The following is a 22,325-nucleotide window of genomic DNA, read 5'->3' on the forward strand; positions in this document are numbered from 1 at the left end:
TGTACGGGAGATGCTCCTTGCAATTGCCTCTCACAGTTGTACTTCTGAATAAAGAGTAGAGCCGTTGACATAAGGACTGATTCACAGTAAAGTGATCCCATAGCCTCCTTTTCCTTGTCAGTAGTCACTTGTAGAAGAGGAAGTGCCAAAACCAACAAGTGAGTGAACAGCTAGCCAATCTGTGAATATTTAGCCCACATGTTATACTCCTTATCAGTGCTATGAGGACAGAAGGCGCTGCATGTGCTTGGACTGTGTTTTCTGTACCTGACTGAAGTTACATAGCATTCATACATTTTTTGCTGATTTCAGTATCTCAAACATACCGAAAGCTAAATGTTTGGATGCAACTAGTAAATTAAGGACCCTGGTGCCAGATAGCTTGAAGCCCACCCCACCGCAATTCTAAATAAATTATGTTAAATTTAACATTTAAAATTAAAAGTAATTTATTTAAAGGAAAAAAATAAAGAATTTTTATTCCATTTTTACTGTGATAAATATGAAGACGTAAAACATTCTATTCAAGACAAAAGGTAGTTTTTTTATATATAAAAAAGAGAGGCAAAAGCGAAGAATTTTGCTGCGGCTTTTATTGGGATGATAGCTGCCGCTTGCATAAGGGGGTGAACTGGTAATGATAAATTTTGCCTTCTTGAAGGACGGATGGCTTCAGTTAATAAATTGGTTTACTCGGTTGTTTAGGCCAAGAATGCTAGAAATGATTATTGTTTGATGTTTGGTTTTGCGTTTGGTATTTATTCTATGAAAACTAAATAAAAGGCAAAGGCCTGTTTTGTCCAATTTCTGTGTCATGTGTTTTATTTTAAATGTTGCAATTTTGTTTAATTGGTATATCATTGTTATTGTCATTGATACATATCCCTTACAGACACATGTGAATGTCAAACTCCAAGCCCCCAGGTCCCTAAATAGGCAAAGTTTTTATATGGCCTTGCTTGAACACAAATTATTGGGTGGGAAACCCAAGATCTGGGGGCATTCTTGAAGACTGGTGTTTAACACCCCACTGTTCCTCTCACCGCCTTGCACCCAGGAAAAAAATGTTAAAAAAAGTTGTGTTGACAAAATACTCTTCTGTAATTTCAAACATAGCTTATCTTGGTCCACATACACATATTATCCTCTTAGAATACTAACAGACTTCTGGGGGAGGGTTTTTTTTCCAAAAGATATGGAACATTAGGGGGAGGGACACAGTGAAGGACTAGTTTTTGCCCAAGTTAAGAAGTCAGATTGTTGAAACAAGCAGGGAGCAGGTCTGATGATGGAAGTATAGGCTGTCACTGATGCAGTATGAGATATGGACAACATCATCTTGACAATCAGACACTTAGGGAATGTTTCTCTCTCAAGCACAGGATTCCCAGAGACACAGAGCTGGTGAGATGAAATCTATGGATCTCCAGATATAGCTTCCTTACGGTATCCAAGATGTGGCTGCAAGATTGGTAAGACGACTTCATTTATGCTGTAGAAAACCATATTTAATTATTTTGGCCATGTATATATGTATATATATATATAAAGTCCAAAATTAACAATTGCACTCCAAATGCCAAATTTCTGCCCGGTGCCAAATAACTGCAGCAGTAAATAATATAAAGTCCAAAAATAATTACCGGCACTCCAGGGACTTTGCAAATGACCACACAAACAACTTCGGTTTTTAAGTCAACGTTTCAGTCTTGTTTATTACAGACTTTCATCAGGACATATATATATATATTTATATTTGTTATGTATGTGTTAAATGTGTTAAATTATACTGTGCTAAGAGGCCCTTCCAAGTGTAACCTAAGGTTTCCAGGTACAGCATTACATATCAAAATAAAAATCCCAAAATCTTAGCAGCTCGTTTGCAATATATTAACCATATGTTTTTTGTATAATAAGGCTGATTGTAAATTAACCTTCTGCCTGTTTTTTTTTTTTATTGATATACAGTAAAGTGATTTTGACATGATTTTTACATGTAGAATAACTTTTACCCTAAAAAAATTCTGTGCACACGGAAATATGGTTTTGTTAAAACAGAAATGACAAGTTAGTTATGCCATTTTTTCCACTTTATTTTTTAGTAGAAGTTTAGTTCATCATGACCCCTGTAGTTGCAAGTAACATTATTATTATTATCTTTCATATAGTATATAGCGCCAATAACTTACTTAAGAGTTTCTTACAGTCCATACATTCTAAGGGAATGACAAAACTAGAATTAACAGACACATTCGGCAAAGAGGGTCCCGCTCGCAAGCTTACGTCTAAGCAAAGCATCTGCTCTTTTAGGTCAAGGGTCAAAGACCTGGATCTGATCATTGTTCTGTTTGCCCTTCATGCTGTCCTTGAAGCTCAGGTAAGCTGTAAAAGAAATACTAATCCAGTTCAGCAAACAGCAGAACAAAAGCCTAGATATCCTCTTCTAGCCTCTAAGAGTTTTATATATGAACGTACATAATTCATTAAAAAAATGTATACAAAATGTACATGGGCAATAAAAAGTACCACAAAGCATAATAATAAGAAGAAAAAAAATTGGGTCTTCGACTAACAGTTACAAAGCCAGAGAAAAGGGAAAGAAAGGGATTTCTACAAACCAGAGGGTAAATAATCATTCATACAAATACAAAAAGTAAGCCAGAGAAACATGAGTGTAAGAGAGAGACAGGTACAGCTAAAAATGCAAAAAGGCACGTAAATGTGATGAAGCGATGCCCTCGTAGAATGAAATCAAAGTGTTTCAGAAGCAGAAGCGCAAGCAATGGTCACACACATGTTAAAGGGGCAGTCTTATGTCCCACCAAGTGAACACACATATTAAAACACTTTAATATAAGTACTTTAATACGCATTAGTTAACCTGTAGGAGGAAAATACTTCTGCAGAATCCCAATATGCATTTACAAGGAAAATCATAATGTTATGCAGAAGGGATTAAGGTGACCCATAACGGCATGAAATGAACATTGAAATGCATGTTAATGCATCCACGACCTTCCCGTTAGAAGGAGGACATTTTGGACCTTTTATTTTCCAAAATATAGGCTAGTAAAATCACTCAGAGTGTATACATAGATGAGAACATCGCAACTTAGAAGCATCTGTTTTTTTCATGGGTTTGTAAATGTTTTTTGCAGACCCTTCCTAGTGCTAACAGGAAACTTTTCCTCCAAGGACCTGTCAGAGATTGGACGACTCTGTCAGCCTGATTTTATCACACAGCTGTAAACATTCCCCCGAAATCTCTTTCCCCTCCTCTGCCTCCTGTCACCAGCTGCTAAGTGTGGAAACGACAATGTTGCCAATCAGACCAACTCTGCGCCTCTCCCTCCGTCCAGGCATTTTGTGGCTTCGGTACAAAAACATTCTCACAGGCATCCCTGTTCTGAAAACAGTTTAATGTCTCGCCAAGGAATAATGTACATTCAATTATTTTATGAGTACTTAAATATACATTTATTCAAAAGTTAAAAAAACCCAAAGCACCTTAGGGAGAAGCCACTGCTACAGTGCAGCTCACCTCCTCATCCACGGTGTGACGATTCTTGCCATCCAAGTCACCGCTGGGGCTGACTGGTGGTAAGTTTGTCACGTGTCAGGAGATGTGTCCGCTGAACACACCACCTGCATGGCAGACAACTAGGGGAGTAGAAAGTGGGATAGAGGTAGAGCTCGGTGGGACAATGGGATAGAGTGGCAAAATCAGGACTGTGCTGTGTAAAGCTTTTATTGCACTGTAAACTGTAGAAACAAGTGTTACAAACACAGATGAATGGTTGAAAGTTGGAAAAACAGAAATCCATTACAGCGTGGGAAACAGCCTTGGTCGAAATGTGCATGATTAGACCGTCCAGCTGTAGCCTAGCAAATTCATGCTACGTTTGTTTCAATTAAGTGTGTAGCACAGATGTTTTTCCTTTTTTATTCTCAAAACCCATACGTTTCTTGGCTCTGAATACTTTTTTAAGAAAAGGTCCTTTTTTCTGTAAGTTGAGCAAAACTTAAAAATGTAGCCTCAGAGACATTATATACATTAATAATGAAAATTGTACAGTAGATAGCTCCCAGGTACTTTATGTCCAGTGAAAGGGAAGTTAACCATAGAAAAACAGTTTTCCCATTTTCATCATATGTATTTGTTCTTCAACTTCCGCACATAGCAGTAATGTCTTACTATATTTGCCCTAACAAATTATGGGTTTGTACAAGGAAAAAGGACATTATCACTAACCCATAGTGGAACATAAAAACTCATTCAACTACTTTGTGCCAATTATTTTCCTCCAGGGGACCTGGATTCTCCTGTCTGGTAACCTCAGCTGCTGCTTGCACTACCACCGGGGATTCTATCACCGAGCGCCGGGAAAGTGCCGGCAGCAGTGGAGGTTGTCTAAGCCCCATCGTGCAGACCTTCCCTGGCTGCGATGAATGCAGACAAACAAGCTGCTGCTTGTTTTTCCGCCGGGGCTTCTATGACGGAGCACCGGTGTCACATGACCTTCCGGTGCTCAGTCATAGAAGCCCCGGTGGAGTAATACCGGCCTCCACCCGCTGCCCCCACTCGGGAGTCAGAAGCACTGGTAAGTCGGGGGGGGGCATAAGGCTTTTCTGGAGGTAGAGTGCCCCATGATATGCCTTTTAACCCCCTTTATGCCACTCTGCCTCCAGAAATGCCTTTTAACCCCCTATATGCCACTCTGCCTCCAGAAATGCCTTATACCCCCCCATATGCCACTCTGCATATAGGGGGTTAAATATAGGGGGTTAAAAGGCATATCATGGGGCAGAGTGGCATATAGGAGGTATAAGGCATTTCTGGAGGCAGAGTGGCATATGGGGTTAAAAGGCATATCATGGGGCAGAGTGGCATATAGGGGGGGTATAAGGTATTTCTGGTGGCAGAGAGGCAAGCCTGGGGGCAGATGTGCATAATTGGGGAGCAGGTTGGCAAATAAAAGGAAATAAAAACAAAAAAAAAATTCTCAATCATAGCTTTTATTGAATATGAATTTTTTTTTACATGATTTAATATTTACTAGTGAAACTTTTTTCCTATAGGGTCGACTTATATTCAGGCTTTTTCTTTTTTGTAAATTGATATTCAGATTTTTGGGGGTCATCTTATAATCGAGCAAATATGGTATATCCTGACAATGGATGCACCTTGGAAAGTCCTCTTAGGATTCTATATAATTTGAGGGTAGGACATTCCTTCCACTCCTGATGTTGGAATTAATTAGGTCCCTGATATTCACAATTATTGCTTTTAAATAATAAAGCGTGCGTTTACTGAAATCATGCAGCAATCGTTTTTGAAGTAGGTGACACACAACAGGAAGCAGCAAAAAGAAGAGTTGACCTGGCCATCCCAGGGGCTCTGGTCAGAGTGGACTTCCTGGTCTTCGTGCTCCAGCACCTGTGGAGATGGAGCAGCATTTAGGAAGCGCAGGTGTCTGTGGTAAGAACTTGCAACCAAATACTCCACACTTTGTAGTTTATGTAATTCGTAGATTTTTGTATTATTATAGGTAGTATTGTAGGTGTGACAAATATAATGCGCTTATTGCCATAGTGTGTCAGTAGTAAATTTTCACATTTCATTTCTTTACTTGACAACATGCATAACTCCAAGTGTTATCTCTCATATATGACTTAAATACTTTGAGTCACAATGCATTTCTTTTTATTATATACACTGAACAAGAGCAGCTAAGGCTACATGCACCAATATAACTATTTATTGTTTTATATCCCTCCATCGTATTCAGCAAAAACTAACCTAATTTTAACTTCCAAAATAACTAGATATGGGTCCGGTATATTTTTTAAGGTATGCAATTATTGACTTTTGTGTCAATTTCTACCAACCATTAATTTGTTCTAAATAATATCGCCACAGCCATTGAAGAACATTTTGTTTTAGTGAGTTTTACATTGTTTTGAAACCTTTTATTGAGGGAAGCTGCATTACTTTTTTAGCCATATACGTTATATTGCCTTTTTGTTAAATATGTAAATTAGTTTGTTTTCCGTTTTGTGGGATCTGATAATGGGTGCATTCTAAAGGAAGAAAGTATTTATTCTGCATTAATAGTGACTGTAAAATCCGTGCATGACAGCTTGTTTCCAACCTGTTCAGGGCCACCAAAGAGAAGTGCTCAGGGGTACAACGACAGTATAAATTGTGTCAAAGTGGGGTAAGTTATGTTGCTCACAAAACCTGAGTAACCTTACTAACTGTACTACATACACCAAAACAACCTATATTATACATGTGTTACAGAAAAAGTCAGAAATTATTCCTGTCCTTTACAAACCTGAACAGTAGTAAGTTCAGAGGAAGTTTTATCAAAACTATTTTGTTACAGTTGCACTGATATTTTATAAATTTTGATATTACATTGACACATAATTATTGTAATGAAAACAAATCCTCCCACAAATGTTTTGCTGTAGCATTCATTTAATAGCCTAAGGTGACAACATGAAGTTATTCTCAGAATAGGGTGGCCCTAAGATGTGCTTGTGTGTGACCAGATGACAAATAGAAGGAATGACTGATAGATCCATACTCAGCTCAGTTCAGCTGTACGCATGGTCAGATCTTAGTGCATTGCAATTATGCATACTGGAGCCTGGTGGAGAGTCTTTCTCCCTTATGATTGCATACTGATAACTATATAATTTTCTAGGTGTGTCCTGCAGATGCCTCACCGTTCAGGAGTATGCAGTGCTCTCTGTACAACTACAAATCCATTCCAGGCACTCGGCATAGGTACCAATGGGTGCCATTTGATGGAGGTAAATATGTAAATAAAATTATGCTCCACACATCAGTGACAAGAAGACAATTTGTTTTGGATAAGGTACAGAGGACACATACACAACATGAACCAATCTGTCATCCTTCAACAAATTGTCTATTACCTACATAAAATCTGGAGTCAATTCTATGGACAATGCTCAGACAAGTATTAGTTAAAGTATGAAATATACTACCAGTGATGTGCTGTAGATTGTCCTTTAAACTTGAACTGAACTTCTATGTTTAGCTCCTACAGCCTGTGATTTACACTGCCTGGCCGTTGGACACAACTTTTATTACACCTTTGGGCGAGTGCTGGACGGTACTAGATGTGGGCCAAATTCAGATGGCACCTGCATAAATGGAGAGTGCTTGGTAAGAACCAATGAACTTGCATTAAACTATGTGGGTGAGGAATAAAACAGACCAAGAAATCATGTACAAGGCTTGTTATCGTTATTGTGTGTAGATCCTACAGGATCATGAGTTAAATCCAAGATGGATTATGAAATATGCATTGAAATCATACAATTACGGTATTCTCTTGATTAACGTAACTATAATAACTATTTCTGTAACACTGCAAAATACAGTTCAGCATGTAAAAGCCATCAGCCTCTTGGGAAAAACTAATTTCTATAAGTGAGGGGAGTGAAACTTATTCCTAACTCTCCCACACATCACCCTAATTTAATCTACCTGGGATAGAACCCCATTATGAGGACTCTGGGTAAGTGATTGTCTAATGTTCCCATGTATGAGGCACATTTTTGTACTTTTAATTATATTACAATTCATTTATTGTTCTCGGTATTTGAAACACTGCAAGGGAACTGTAAAATATTTTGTCAATGTATTGAAAAAAATTCTTATAACGTTATTGTAGAAGCTTTGGAGCATTGCTCAATTTTCCATTTCTTACTGTTCTATACCACATGTTTTTTTGTTTACTTCACAGACTGCTGGCTGTGATGGGATCCTAGGTTCTGAAGCAACCACGGACTCTTGTGGGAAATGTGAGGGGCAAAACCAATCATGTGTATTTATCCAGGGAGTTTTCCGGGAGCCTTTCCCCTCCACAGGTTACTCTCTAGCTCTTATTGTTATAAGTAGACTTGGGCACCAGGGGGCTCTTTGTCTTCGTGCTTTTCTTCGGCAAAAAAAAAATCTTTGTATTCCGCGACTATTCGCCTGTTCCTGTCTTCTCTTCGGGCGAATATTCGTGGACATTTTTCATGTTCGTTTTTTCCGGTTAAGGGGTTAATACGGGGTTAACACGTACCACAGCAGCTCTGGCGCCAGGAGTTTAAATGTCTGAATGAGCAACTCTATTGGTCGCCAGCAGGGGGTCGTCTGCCATCAACCATACAGACATTTAAACTCCTAATGCAGCAACTTGTCCGGCAGGGACAGATATTTTTCATTTCATGTTTTACTCTAGAATTCCTACGAACACTAAAAAAACACGTTTTTTATTGTTTTTTACCTTTGTCCAACACCAGCCCTTTTATGTACCTACCAAATCTTGTATATAGAATCCATAGATTACGCAGATTGTTATATACATAGGTCAGCTACTATTCATGACTATAGGCTAACTCAAAATCCCGTAGATCCCAGAGATATATGATCTCACAAACATGATTGTTACAAAAATATTAGGTCATTCAACCTTTAGTTTATTTTTTTCTCTCCTTTATCTGCTTACTGACTAATATATTTTCACACTAGGGATCTTTCAGTACAAGAACGTGACCCGAATCCCAGCAGGAGCAACACAGATTAAGGTGACTGATCGGAGCCGCAACTTTTTAGGTGAAGATTAAATAACTGCTGCGATTATGCTACAGTATGACTGGATTCAAGGTTATAGCAAAATATTCCAGATGTGTACCTACCAAATTGTTTAAGACTTGTAACACTTAATCCTCTTAAAATTAAGGTGAAATAAAAGTGTATTAGTAATATTTTACAGGTGCTGTTCCACTTAAATAAAACATAAATTGGACCCTCCATGTAAAGCAAATAAACTTATCAGATATGTCATTTTATTCTTCCTTTTGAAAGTGTAATTGTAAAAAAAACAACACATAAACATTTAAGAGGCTTTTTTAAGGTTCTGTGGCATCAACCTATCAGTACCTGCTTATGTGTCAAATAGTCAGCGGTACTGGGAATTTTATGTATAATGTTGCATTGAGTTAAAATGTGTAAATAAATGTTCAACGTTGGAACAGCACATTAAAGATATCTTAAATGGTAGACTGTTTATACACTGAAGAAATTATTATTATTATTATCTTTTATTTATATAGCGCCAACAATTTGCACAGCGCTAACAGATGTTCCAGCCATCATGTGTGCTTTAATGCAAATGATAGCTGAGTGATCCCTTTAAATATTTGTGATGTCCCCTTGTGATGTCCTTTCTCCACCCCAGCTATTTACCTGGCAGGAGATCTACTGACATATACCGTATTGGCTCGAATATAGGCCGCACTTTTTTCCCCCACTTTAAGTTTTTAAAGTGGGGGTGCGGCCTATATTCGGGGTCTGGCGCCGGGCAGGCAGCGGGGTTAAGATACAGATCCCCCGCAGCGGTGCAGGGGACCTGCATCCTACTGTCTGATACGCTCAGACAGCCTCCCCTGCCAGCACTTCCCACGGGGGGGGGGTGCCGGCACGGGAGGTTATCTAAGCGTTTTACCTCTGCCCACCCCCGACTTACCGGAGCAGACTCCCGGGTGTCTTGCGGGGCCGGCGGGAGACATCTACGCAATACGCGCATGCAACTTCCGGTACCGGTACCGGAAGTTGCATACGCGTATTGCGTAGATGTCCCTCGCCGGCCCCGCAAGACACCCGGGAGTCTGCTCCGGTAAGTCGAGGAGGGGGGGCAGAGGAGGACAGCGACAGCGGCAGCGTATCGCGGGGAGGGAGGACAGCGGCAGCGGCAGCGTATCGCGGGGTGGGAGGACAGCGGCAGTGTATCTCGGGGAGGGAGGACAGCGGCAGCGTATCTCGGGGAGGGAGGACAGTGGCAGCGTATCGCGGGGAGGGAGGACAGCGGCAGCGTATCTCGGGGAGGGAGGACAGTGGCAGCATATCTCGGGGGGGGGACAGAGTGGCAGCATGTTTTTTTTGGTGCTTTTTTAAAGAAAAAAAACTTTTTCTTTAAAAAAGTACCAAACTTTTAGGGTGCGGCCTATATACGGGGGCGGCCTATATCCGAGCCAATACGGTAATATATGTAAGACCAGTCAGCTCCAGCACTGGCTCAGTAAGTGTTGCATGGGGTTTAATAAGACCCTGTTCGCATGCTCCCTAAGCGCTCCCAGTACCCAGTCAATGTTGAGAATCATTGCACCGTGGAGGAGGCAGGGAGCTGCAACTTCTCCTTAAGGTAAGTGTTTTTTTTCTCTTTCAGGTTTAACCTGAATGCACTGCATAGTACGTTAATATGGATTGATTTTAGAGGACTGCATGGGGCACTGAAGTGTCCTTTTAATATTTTGCATTGTATTCCTCAGCCCTAATGAGCTCCAATAGACGGTATGTGGTTAATGGAAACTGGGCTGTGTCCTGGCCAGGGGTGTACAAAGTAGCAGGGACTGAAGTTCATTATAACAGGACGGAAACAAGCCACGAGATCCTGGAGGCACCCGGACCTACAAAAGATGATTTATACATCTTGGTAAGGAAGCATTTAGAAAATGATGCAGGTATATCATACATTGCTATAATGCATGTATTGTAAGGCTCTTTGTCCTATCAGCCATCAACTTGTGAATTTTGTTTCAACCTTAACAGGTCCTTTTCCAAGAACGTAATCCAGGCATTGAGTATGAGTTTTGGCTGCCAAAGGAGACATTTCAGAGCATCAGGGATGGATTCAAAAACAAGAACCCTGCATATCACAGCGAAATAGCCTTAGTCCCTTGGGTACATGATCCTACTCCACATAGTAACCACCAGCCCTTAAAAGATGCCGCGGAACTCAGAGAGGACCTCTCTGTTAGTACAGGTACATTCAGAAAGTCTAGCTGATTTAATAGGTCTCAGGGTGTGTGGTCCAGGTAACAGCAATCAGCATAAATAAGCTTTTGCTCTCATTTAAATCTCTTAATATAGAATTAATAATCACCCAGTTTTGTTTTGCAGAATTAATAGTAAACCCATGAATAGTGTGTGTAGATCCCTCAGAATGTATTTAGCCCTTGCACTTTTTTTTCTTTATAGAAGGTTAGTGGACTTGTATTGCTTATGTGCTACTTTACTTTTCTTACCAAAAATATTACAGTATAAAGTAGGAGTCTTCAAGGAAAGATAAGGCAAAGGAGGCACACAGGTAGCAGAGTATTGCATCTGATTGCATCTAATTTTAACATTGGCTCTTTTAATTAAGGAAAATATTTTAATTTACATAGATTAGATTTGATACTTTTCTTTCCTTAAGGCTCCTGCAGAAAGTGCATGAAACCTCGAGGGCGAGTCAAGAGGGTGAAAAACTACTGTGAGAGTGACTTCGGTAAGATCTAGCCTGAACTTAGTGTCAAACTGTGGCCGCCAATTTGTATATATACCGGCTCGTCCTGAAAATGATGTAGGTTTTTCTTGGTAAAGTGTAAACTACTTTTATGTGTGTCACCTAAATCCCAGAACAGGATATAGCACTGTCAGCGACACTAGAAGAGAGGGACTTAAGAGTAATTCTTTCTGAGCACATAAAGGTAAGCAGCTATGCCACTTTACGGCACTCCGGTCAGATCTCAACTAGAGTATTGTCCCCAATTCCTGAGACTCCATCTCCCGAAGAATCTTAGCATATTGGAGAGAGTTCAGAGGAGTGCTACCAAAATGGTGAATGGTTTGCAGGATAAACACTGGAGTTGCAGTTAAAGTAGGGAAAAAAACCTGTAGATAGGCACATACTCCATCCCATTCCATCTTTCTTTATGAAGTTGGATGGAAGGAGTACTACTAAACTTGGAAACCAAAATCTAAAAACCCTACCCACTCCCTACTTCTAAACCCCTCAGACAAGGAGGATGATGCCCATCCAAGCACCCTAGGTGCTATGAGGGTGAATAGTGAAAATCACTGTACATCCCATTGGAGTGTTGGAGTGGGAGAAATCACACACATACCTTTTAAATATCCATCCAGTTAGGATCAGTGATTTGAATGGGGTCCACAGACTTAAATGCTCCAACCACTTGCAGCTGCTGGTACATAGAAGAATATGTAGAAGCTTCCGCCCAACCAGTGATCATTTTAGAAATTTTGGAAGTTTCAGGTGAGGACAGGAGAGTTCTTATTCACCTCGCATGCCATTGCTGCGACTCACAAATTTAATATGTGAATATGCACATTGTTTAGCAAGTGCTAGCATGCAAGGGCATGTGACAGAAGTTGAGTTTGATCAGTCAAGTGATCCTTTAACTCAACTCACCATTAGACTTCTTTGTGTATGTTAAAAATATGAAACTCAGCTGATTATATGTCAAAAGAAAAAGATGCAAAGGTGTTAATATAATCCAGTTCAGCTAAGGATTGCACGATTAGTGAACAGAAGCCCGCTGAAACCAGGGTGTACATTCCACAAAGGATTTGCCCTTGTATATTTGGATTTTGTTTATAAGCATGTAACTCTTCCAAAAGAAAAAGCTCGGAATGGAAAAAACACCTGGTCAAAGTGGAAAAACACAGGTACCGGGAGCACCTGTTAATGGAATATATCCTGCGTTGTTCCCATTTCTGGAACAAGACTTCACCCAGACAAGAGGGTTTGGATGTTTTGGCCAGTGCAGCTTGTGTTCCAGGCAGTTTAACACAAAGAGTACCATACACATAGTGGTATATTCCAGCCTAGACCTAACTTGGGTATTGCACCTCTCAATGGGCTTGCTGGGGACCTACCTGGGCTGGCCATCATGGAGTCGCACACTTACCTCTACCGCCGTTCCAGTGGCAGGTCCTTTAATTCCAGGGCTGCTTTTCTTCCCCAGTTAGGCCCTGGTTGGGGAGATCAAAGATTTTTTTCTTAAACCAGCCCATTTATTTTGAAGCTGTCTGTGCAGAGCTCCTTAGTATGTTGGAATAAACTCAACATTTCATATTGTGGAAACACAGAATATGTAATTCTGTGATAATGGTTGTTATGAAACATAAATGCACCAGATTTTTTTTTTAACTATTACTGTTTATTTCTGTATTATTAATCACAAATAAATAACAAACTTTTCGTGGTAAATGTCTATAGTGCATAACATAATAAGGGTGTCTTTTTTTTCAGTGATCCGTGCTAGGATTTTGGCTAAGAGATTATTGGGACAAGAGACTCGCTATGACATCCAGGTGATGTATGTTTATAAAAAAAACTTCCCAATTGTGCATCGGGAATATATTTGGGTGTCAAACACTTGTGACTGCCCAGAGCTCCAAGTAAGGCAAGAATATCTTCTGATGGCCTCACGACATGTGAATTATGAGCACACACTGAACAGAATCCTGCTCTCCGCTAACAGCTATGTCAAACCCTGGTCACCGCATGAGGATCAGCAGCTGCGGAACATTGGCAGACTCTGTTCTGCATCCCTCTGAGGACACCATTTACAACATCTTTCTAACAGGTCTGCACGTGGAGGGGAGTTCGGGCCAGAATCCCTACAGAAACCAGGGAGAAGTACTAGCCAAAAGACACAGTCAAACCTGTCCAAAAGTCTTGTGGGAACCAGCATTGGGAGAGTGGAAATGCCTTCCTAATAAATTACTGTGTGCAGTGACTCAAACGTACTACCTGTGACCGACTGGCAGTCATATCAGTTTAGGAAGTGCCAATGTTGAACCAGAAAACATGCAGTGAATAATCAGTGAGGTACTTGTATCTTGTAGAGACAGGCTTCAGAAAGAGAGATTGGAGTCTGAAAGCCACCAATCATAGGAGAATCTGAGACACAATACAGACAAGTGGGGTGTTCAATTCCATAAGTGTCTCAACTAATGACCTGCCTCCTAAAATTCTTTTTTTCCCCCAAAAGATAATTCTGCCTTCCAAATAATCTAACTGTAAAAGAGGACCGGTAAACTAGCAAATAGGAGTAATGGGCGTGTATATTCATTGTCACTCGGGGAAAAGAGCAGCAAGATGGTGAGAGCAAAATAATTACTAGAACAGGAATGTACAAATGTATTCATAGTCTTACTAATTTACATAAATACCCATCAACAGATCATAACGACACATAAGCAGTCTTGGCATAGCCCAATGCCATAAACACAAGCGTCTGTCTGAAAACCTGCTTTATTTTCCGATTTTCCGACTTGAGGTCATAGAACCCCGACAACCACATCCTAGGTATTTGAAAAAATTCAAAAGTATTAGTGAACCGTAAGATGCCCATTTTAATGGTAGTATAAATGTATTGGTTTTATGCATTTCCATTTCAGTTAAATAAAAAGTTTCCTGGAAAAATTATCGTATTTCCGACAGGCATGGACTAATATGTAAGCAAAATATTCTCAAAACATATTATTATTAGAGGAATAATTAGGGGGGGGGTCATTTTACAATACAGAAAGCTGTTCAAGGTATTGTATGGCTTTTTATGTTTTGTAGACTGGTTCCATAGGTAATAAACTATTATTTATAGTAAAGAATATATGCTTGGGATATTGTCTTTATTCAAAAATATTACAGAATGAGGATGCAAAGCTGTGAAAAATAGTCCAGAGTGCCAATCACGCATCTCATACATGGTGGCATGTTGGGGGTCTCCCCTTCCCTGTTACTACTAATTGCTGAATGAAATTTCTTGTGCTCCCAGCAGGTGCTCCCAGTTAGATTACTAACACAGTAAAGGAATTTTAACATTCATGGAATAGGCATAAAGCCATCCTGCATGAGGAAAGATGTAAAGACTAGATGGGCTGAATGGTTCTTATCTGCTATCAAATTCTGTACTTCTATGTTTAGACAGAAAAAAATCTAAAAAAAATAAAACACAATTAAAGAGACAGGAAGCTGCATGCTGATCTATTATGAGATTAGCTGGCATGATGTAAAAAGGAGTGATGCTTGCTACCACGCAGGGATAAGAAATTGTGACATCACTTGCCCACCCGTACCCAATAAAAAAAACATTGTAAAATAATAACACTCAAAGACATAAATGCCTTTTTAACTCCTTCAGTCCCCTATGGATGTCCATGTACCTCCTAAAAAAACATTCAATAAAGCCATTTAGGACGTACATGTACGTCAAGACTTTCTTGCAGCGGCAGGCGCATCGCCCTGCTGCTACATGGGAGATCAGGCTGTGTTTTGACAGCCTGGACTCCCCTGTCAGCAGAAGTCAGCGTAGTCTGCATGACATTACGTTTGTAATGTATGACTTCAACCAGAAGGTCATCAGAGGACAGGACAACCCCTGCAGGTTTTTTTTTTCTCCCTTTTCCCACAAGTGGAAAAGGTTAAATAAAATGTGTTTTTTTTTAATTTATTTAAAAAATCACTAAAAGTAAATAAATAAAATAAACAGAGGGCTCTCTATCCATATTGCACCAATAACCATACATGCAAATAAATAAGTAAATAAAAATAATAAAAATGAATAATTTTTTTTTTTGCATCAATTGCCCTAGCTCTACATGTAAAAACACCCTGCCTTTGTTCACTACCCCATAACCTGTTAAGCCATAACTATTAAAAATACTACCCTTTCGGCTACTATGTAAAGGACGGATGTGGCTCTCTAAAACATTTAAAAAAATGTATGTGGAGTAATCAGGGGATGTTGCCCAACATAAATTTGGTCACCCAAACTATACAATACATACTAGCACTCGCAATTATTATTTTTTTGCACGTTTTTATGGTTTCAAATGAAAGCCCTATTTCTTCCAAAAAAAAAAGGATGTGTAATCTGTGCGGGTACATCAAACACGGAAAAGAGGACTCTTAATGAAACCCACATATATTGAAAAAGGCAAAATAGCTCTGGGACATAAGGTACCAAAAAACCCTGGGACTGAAAGGGTTAAGTAGAAATGGGACCAATGACCTACTATGGAGTACCGTATTCTGTGATACACACAGACCCAGCGAGCAATCTTCATCTACCGCTACATATGTATGATAAATTATAAGGAGAATCGGGCTTTTTTAGAAAATTACTTAATTTTCATTCCTTTTACTACTTAATTTAGCATCTTACCAAAAATAAATGGGAAAATATTTGTTTTGGGGGATTTTGTTGGCAAAACAATAAAAACTTCCCCTACTTGCAATGAATGCCAGTTTTTGCTGCGGGAAGCTGACAGTCACTGGCAGGAATGAGCTCCCATTGACATCAATGGGTGCGCAATATGCGCATGCATTTTTAGACCACCACGCAATAGTGCATGTACGCCGGTAAACAGAGATTGTGTTCTACTGAAGGCATCTCCGGCAAGTCAAGGCCCTCAGGGGCAGGAAGATGTATAGAAAAAATTCTGATACATTTGCATGGAACAAAAAAGAGGGTTTAATATGCACAAAAGTGAATGTGATGGCTGGAGTATACCTTTAAAGCTCCTGACCCAGAGTCACTGAAATGAATGAGGAAAGTATGAGGTAATGGCTACACCAGAGACCTGCAGAATGACGTGTGAAAATCCACAGTTGTGTATAACTATGAGAGTGTATACTATACACTCTATTAACACTATCCAACATCTGGCCTTCGTCGTTGTGTGGGAACTGAGGCCTGCGGTTCCGAAGTACGAGGCGTTTGAGTGAAGTGTTAGATTCCCGTCACTCAAGGGTTAATGAGAGCACACTCATTAGCGTATATGTTAACGGTTGTAGTGTACACCGCAGCTGAGTCCGGCCAGCGCCCTCAAGCGGGGCCTTCTGGGATTACCGGGGATAGCTACCGGGGATAGAAGGAAGATGAATCAATTAATTAGGGTGCAATTATCAATTCACGTGGCTCATCGCGCCTCGCAGTAACGGGTCGTCCATGCGTAATAACATCACGATGTATGGCAGCAGGTCTTACGTAGTGAGCAGCACCTTCCCAACGGAATGATGTCATAAATAATTCTACGAAACAATAGGTTAACGGCTCTGCAGGTTATCCTGCTGAGTGCTGGTGAGGACCTGGGAACAGGTGAGATCAACCGTCGCCTACAGCAATTTTAGTCGTAAATAATAAATATATCTATATGTCACTGTCAAGTCAGGACTCCGTTTGCATTGCACGTGCACATTGTAAAAGTTGGAAGATCCCTAGCCCTGTTTCGGTGCAAATCCTAAGGCTCGGTGGCCAGATGGCTACTCAAATTAAGTATGTATAGGAATTGCATCATGCAGGGCAACACTGAATTAAATGCAACCCTCCAGTGAACGTTTTCCAGTTAAAAAGCCTTGTGGACCCCCAGACTGTAACTACATTAGCAGATTGAGCAAATGCATGAAGCCCCAGCTTGGATTATGGGGGGCTCTTAGATGAAGACGTGGAGAGACTTCTGAAGCCTGATGAATAAAATGGCAGTTGTTTGAGCAATAGTGCTACATGGAGTTATTAAATTTAACATGGGGGGGGGGTGACAGGTATTTAATTTTGCATCAATAATTTATTCAAAATATCAGGCTGGGAGGGTCTTTTTTTTATTTATTTTTTTCACCACAGGACAGTCTTTCTCTCAGGGTCACAGACAGCCCCCACATTTAGATTTACTAGTGGGACTATTCTATGATATGTGGAGGTCTCATATACTTTGAGGGCTGCGACTCCGTTTGTGGGATAGACCAGGGCCATGCAACGATCCATACGCTGTCTTATGCTTGGTTTATGGGTTAAATATCAGGGGTTTTTTTTTTTTACTGTTTGTTTATTTTATAGGGGGGCAATCCATTATCAATGTGCATGGCTCCTTTTTAATTTCTCTTATAGTGGTTTATTCACTAAAGGGGGAGTTGGTAGGAAAATGGTAGTTTTCACTTTCTCACTTTGCTATTCATTATGAAGGGCTTCCATGGTGGCAAGTTTCTCCAGCAACTAGTGCTGGCTCTAAATCATTTAATGGGTGACAATACTTTGAAGAGTTCTCACTGGTCTATTCTGGACTAGGCCCAGTCCTAGGGTGGCAGTTCGGAGGGGGGGGATGTCAACCCCTCTGCCACGTTACAGGGAGCCTGATCACCGGTCAGGCGCCCTGTAACGCCACTATGCAATTGGCTGGTCACCAATGTCTCTAACTAGCCCATTAAACAATATGGAGGGCTGTGCTGAGTAGTTTCCTTTGGTGCTTCCAAGTGACATCATATCGCAACACCCAGTAGAAAGGACAGCAGCGCGGAGGGGAGGCAGGCCGAGCTGCCCCAGATTAGGCATATGGCAGTCCAGAAGGTGAATTTGCCACTGATTAACCTATACATTATGCAGAGCCAACCAAGTTCTTCCTGTGGTAGAAGCTAATTCAGGATGGAGCTTCATAATGTATAGTGAAGGCAAGGCGTTAAAAACACAACTCTCCTGTAAACTCTCCATTAGTGAATAGAACCCGTTCTGTTTCAGACATTGGTGAGGTTGAGTTAAGCTTGCACCCATGCTCTATTGCCGGGCCTAACAATATTTCAAGCTAAACAGTCTGACATTACAAAAGGGGTGATGCCAAGCGGCTGTGCAGAGTGTGGGGAGACTGGGGGAGACAATATAAACTAAAGAAAAAAGCTCAAGATTATTCTTTAAATGTGTATGTAGTATCAGGGGTACTTGGCAATCCAATTCTTTCTGGTGTATGTTAAACATCTGACTTGTTTGCTTTTTATCTCTTTAGGTCTTTCCGTTCTTTTTGACTCGGTTCTTAACCAAAAATGATTCTGCGATCTCGTAAGATTCCTGCTCGCCCCCCAAAGGAGACACAAACACCAAAGAAGATCAACGAGCGCAACTATGCTGTAAGCCCACAGTGTGGAGGCAGAGGACAGCGAAAGGTCAGTTTGTGTTTTTTTTTAAGTAGGAAAATGAAGGATGGAATAGCATTTTCAATTAATGTTAACAAACATCAGGCCACATTTCTTTGAACAACTTGAAAGCAATTGGGCAATTGGCCTAAAATTCTGTTGATGGGGTTAATATTGATTAATACATAATAAATTCTTTAAACAGTTGCAGCCCAAATCTCCGAGGGATGGACTTAGGACACCTTTGCTGAAGAAGACCGCCATGTGTCTGATCAATGACTGTATGGATTATTCAGAAGATGAAGGTAATTGGATACGGGTAAAGCTGTAATATTGTAATGTAATTAAAACAATTACAGCTGTGGAGCGGACAGGCTGTAAGTAACGTATATTGTGTGTCATGAGTTCATGTTCTGTGCGGGAGAAGAGTTCCACTGAAGATGAAGTGGGGAAGGGGTAAATGCATATGAGGGAATTCTGTAGAGTCCCCCAAGGAGGACATCACAAAACCTGAGGGATCACTTATCTACCATGTGCCAGAAACTGTTGAGTGTGCCTTTAGGAAGATACGTGTTCATTTTAAGTCCCTTTAACCCTCAATCAAGTTTATTTTTTTACAGTGCTGGAAACCCCATTCAAAGAACGATCTGTGCGGGTTCACTTCCAGTTGGATGAATCCGGCTGTGAGGAAGGGGCTATTCTCAGCAGTGTTTTCAGCTTCACACCACCTCAGGTCAAGGGCCTGGGTAAGTGTATGCATTCGAGTTGTGAAAGTGTGGGCTCGCCAGGGGACAAGAATAAGATGGCTACGGCTACAGATTACAGATTGGTAATTGACAGAGCTGACAAAAACATTTAATAAAGGGAGGTTAAAAAAAACCATATAGTGTGGTGTATCTTTAGGAATAAAAGAAGTTCACCAAATGGACAGAGCATTGAATGTGTATTACTGTACACACGCTGTTATTTTGTGCCAATTTTTATTGTAATTTAGAAATACCCCTTATTATTTTAAAATTACATCCCATTCTGGATTTAGTGCATATCTGTACGTTCATTTGTATCAATTATTTCATCCCCACAATTAATCTGATCTTTACCCTTAGGTTTTTGCAGTCCCCGGACTCGTAAAGGAAGCCGTAGAGCTCCCGCAGTAGACCAACCGTATTTCAGTCATCTCCCAGAAGATGATCTTGAGGAGGGTTGTAAGCCGTGAGTTATTTATTTTTATTTTTTTCCCTATTAAGTTGCCTGTTAATTGAGTTCTGTTTAAATGGGGAGTCCAATGAAAAATTATTCTCTCCTTGAGAGTTGTAGGTTAACAAGTATCTTTCAATCATCAATCAATGGTAAGGAATTGTATATGTATTATTTACAAGGGCAGTGTCTCTAGTTAATAGTTTTTCCTTTTATTGCTCTCCAGATCTAAACTCATCTGCGGTCTTCCCTCCGTTTCATATGATAATCATCAGCGATTGAAGGAGATACCTTTTAAGACTCGCAGCTCCCCAGAGAATACACTCGTCTTGGACCCGGTATAATCAGATATATCATGTCTTCGGTTGTAGTGCCTTTAATCACGCTTTAAGGCAGGGATGGGTATCCCTTGGCATGCTGACCTATGTTGACCTCAGCAGCAAATGTGTCAGGCTAGAGGAGGAAGGGGAATAAAATAATTCACAGATAAATGTCTTGTAGGAAGGCTTGTTGCTTTAATTTACTACAGTACATAACACATACAGGAGTTGTGGATGCGCTCCTCCTATTTCAAGACTTCAAGAGTTAGCAATGCTGGTCCTTAATATTGGACAAGCAAATTCACTAAAGGAAAAGTCGTACTTTTAAAATTTTTAATTTTTTTTTTTTTTTTTTTTTTTTTTTTTTTTTACCTTAATGGTTTTGTAATATGATTATATTGATGTCCCCCAGTCTTTGGCTGCAGAGTGTCTGTACACATAACTTCCTAACTATCCCTTTCACTTATGTGATGTTAAGGTGACTTCATGTGTTTCTTCTCTGCAGGAAAAGCTCCTACTAACCAGCTCACTTCTTCCATATCCGGATGCTGACTATACATTCCTTGTCCCATTTCAAGATACTTATTACAAGGTTTGTTATACACAAACATAGTAATAATAGCAGAAAACATAGTATTTAAGCAAAAAACAAAAAATGTTTTTCGTCCTCTTGAAACTCCCATTCCAAAACAATATGCCATTCAAGAGTTTTGTTTACTTGAAAAACTACATTTAAAAAAAAAAAGGTTTCACCATGTGACTGCTTCTAGTCCTTAAGACCTTGTAACTATTGGTGCTCCTCCTCTGTAATACTTGGTTCCCATTCTTTCCAAACATTACCTATAGCTTAACAAAGACCAAAGAAAAATGGTACAGGGCCAGGGTTCTATTCCACTGTCCCTAATATATATATATATATATATTCAAAAGACGCTGTTTTTGTGTGCCATCATCAGAGGTATAGCAAAGCAACGTGCATTCTGTCCATATGCCTTTAAAATGCCTACAAATGATTCCATTAGTCGGTCATAGACGTGTTCTCTGTTTGTTTTTTTTTGGGGGGTGCGGTTATTTCCAGAATTTGTTCCCACTTTCCATTTTTTTCCTTGCTTTACATATAAAAGAATCACAGCCGATCCAAAAAAGAAAAAACTTATTTGAAGCACCTTATTCCACAGTATACTACCCTCTAGTGGCTGTATCTTATGTTTTGACAACTGTAACCTTTTGATATGGAGACTATTACTTAGGAGCATTTATTTTCTATCAACTAAGTAATTTGGGGAGGGATAAACACAGTTGTGCTCTCAATATTTTTCTCTCTTAAAGGTATATGTGAAACTGCGTCCTTACGCCAGAGAATTCCTTGAGGCACTTTGTAAGGTGTATGAGGTAAGAATAACAAACTTCACAAAGTCTTGGTATAACGAACACTGGATAGGCTTTCTCCTGCTGATCACACTATAGTCTAGGACTGTCCTCTCCAGTCCACATGCCCAACCTGGACAATCCTGCCTTTGTATTCCCTACCATTGTCTAGAGACCACAGTGTCCTGCTGTGCAACTTCATAAATCAGAAGGTGTTTGTTTTCGTCATTCAAGCGGCTAGTATTGTGGTTTATTCTGATTTCATGTCTGTTAGGTGTTTTCTTTGCGCTCGTCGCCATTTAACACCACAATTTTTCCATTTTCCTATAGATTTTTGTTTTCACAACGGCGAAGAAAGTGTATGCTGAAAAAATCCTGGAAATCTTGGATCCACAAAAGAAGCTGTTCAAGTACGGCTGTTATCTGAGTCTTAAAACATAGGCTTTTCAAACACTAAAAATCGCGTTTGGCAAAATTTATTAAAGGCCTCTTCGGGCTTTTCCTTTCAACCCATATTCTTATACATACATTCATAATATTCGTAAATGCTAAAAAAAAAATAAAAAAATAGAAAAGTGGACAAAAATTGAAGGACTCACTGGGTAGAAAAATATCCCCCAGGTACACATTAATATAGATCAAAATGCTGCATTACACCGATACA

At 40.0% G+C, this 22,325-nt stretch overlaps 1 protein-coding gene across 1 annotated transcript; it reads left to right on the forward strand.

The window, feature by feature from the left end:
• The first annotated feature begins 1,300 nt into the window (after positions 1-1,300).
• Positions 1,301-13,785, forward strand: LOC128473878 (ADAMTS-like protein 5). Its single transcript, XM_053456104.1, has 12 exons — positions 1,301-1,472; positions 2,311-2,377; positions 5,343-5,479; positions 6,161-6,218; positions 6,714-6,822; positions 7,074-7,201; positions 7,785-7,908; positions 8,558-8,641; positions 10,357-10,520; positions 10,637-10,850; positions 11,283-11,354; positions 13,122-13,785. Exons 1-12 carry the CDS (start codon positions 1,456-1,458, stop codon positions 13,427-13,429), a joined length of 1,482 nt encoding a protein of 493 aa, XP_053312079.1. The 5' UTR covers positions 1,301-1,455; the 3' UTR covers positions 13,430-13,785.
• The last annotated feature ends 8,540 nt before the right edge of the window (positions 13,786-22,325 follow it).

This window comes from Spea bombifrons, chromosome 1 (genome assembly GCF_027358695.1).
Source record: "Spea bombifrons isolate aSpeBom1 chromosome 1, aSpeBom1.2.pri, whole genome shotgun sequence".
Classification (NCBI taxonomy): Eukaryota; Metazoa; Chordata; class Amphibia; order Anura; family Pelobatidae; genus Spea; species Spea bombifrons.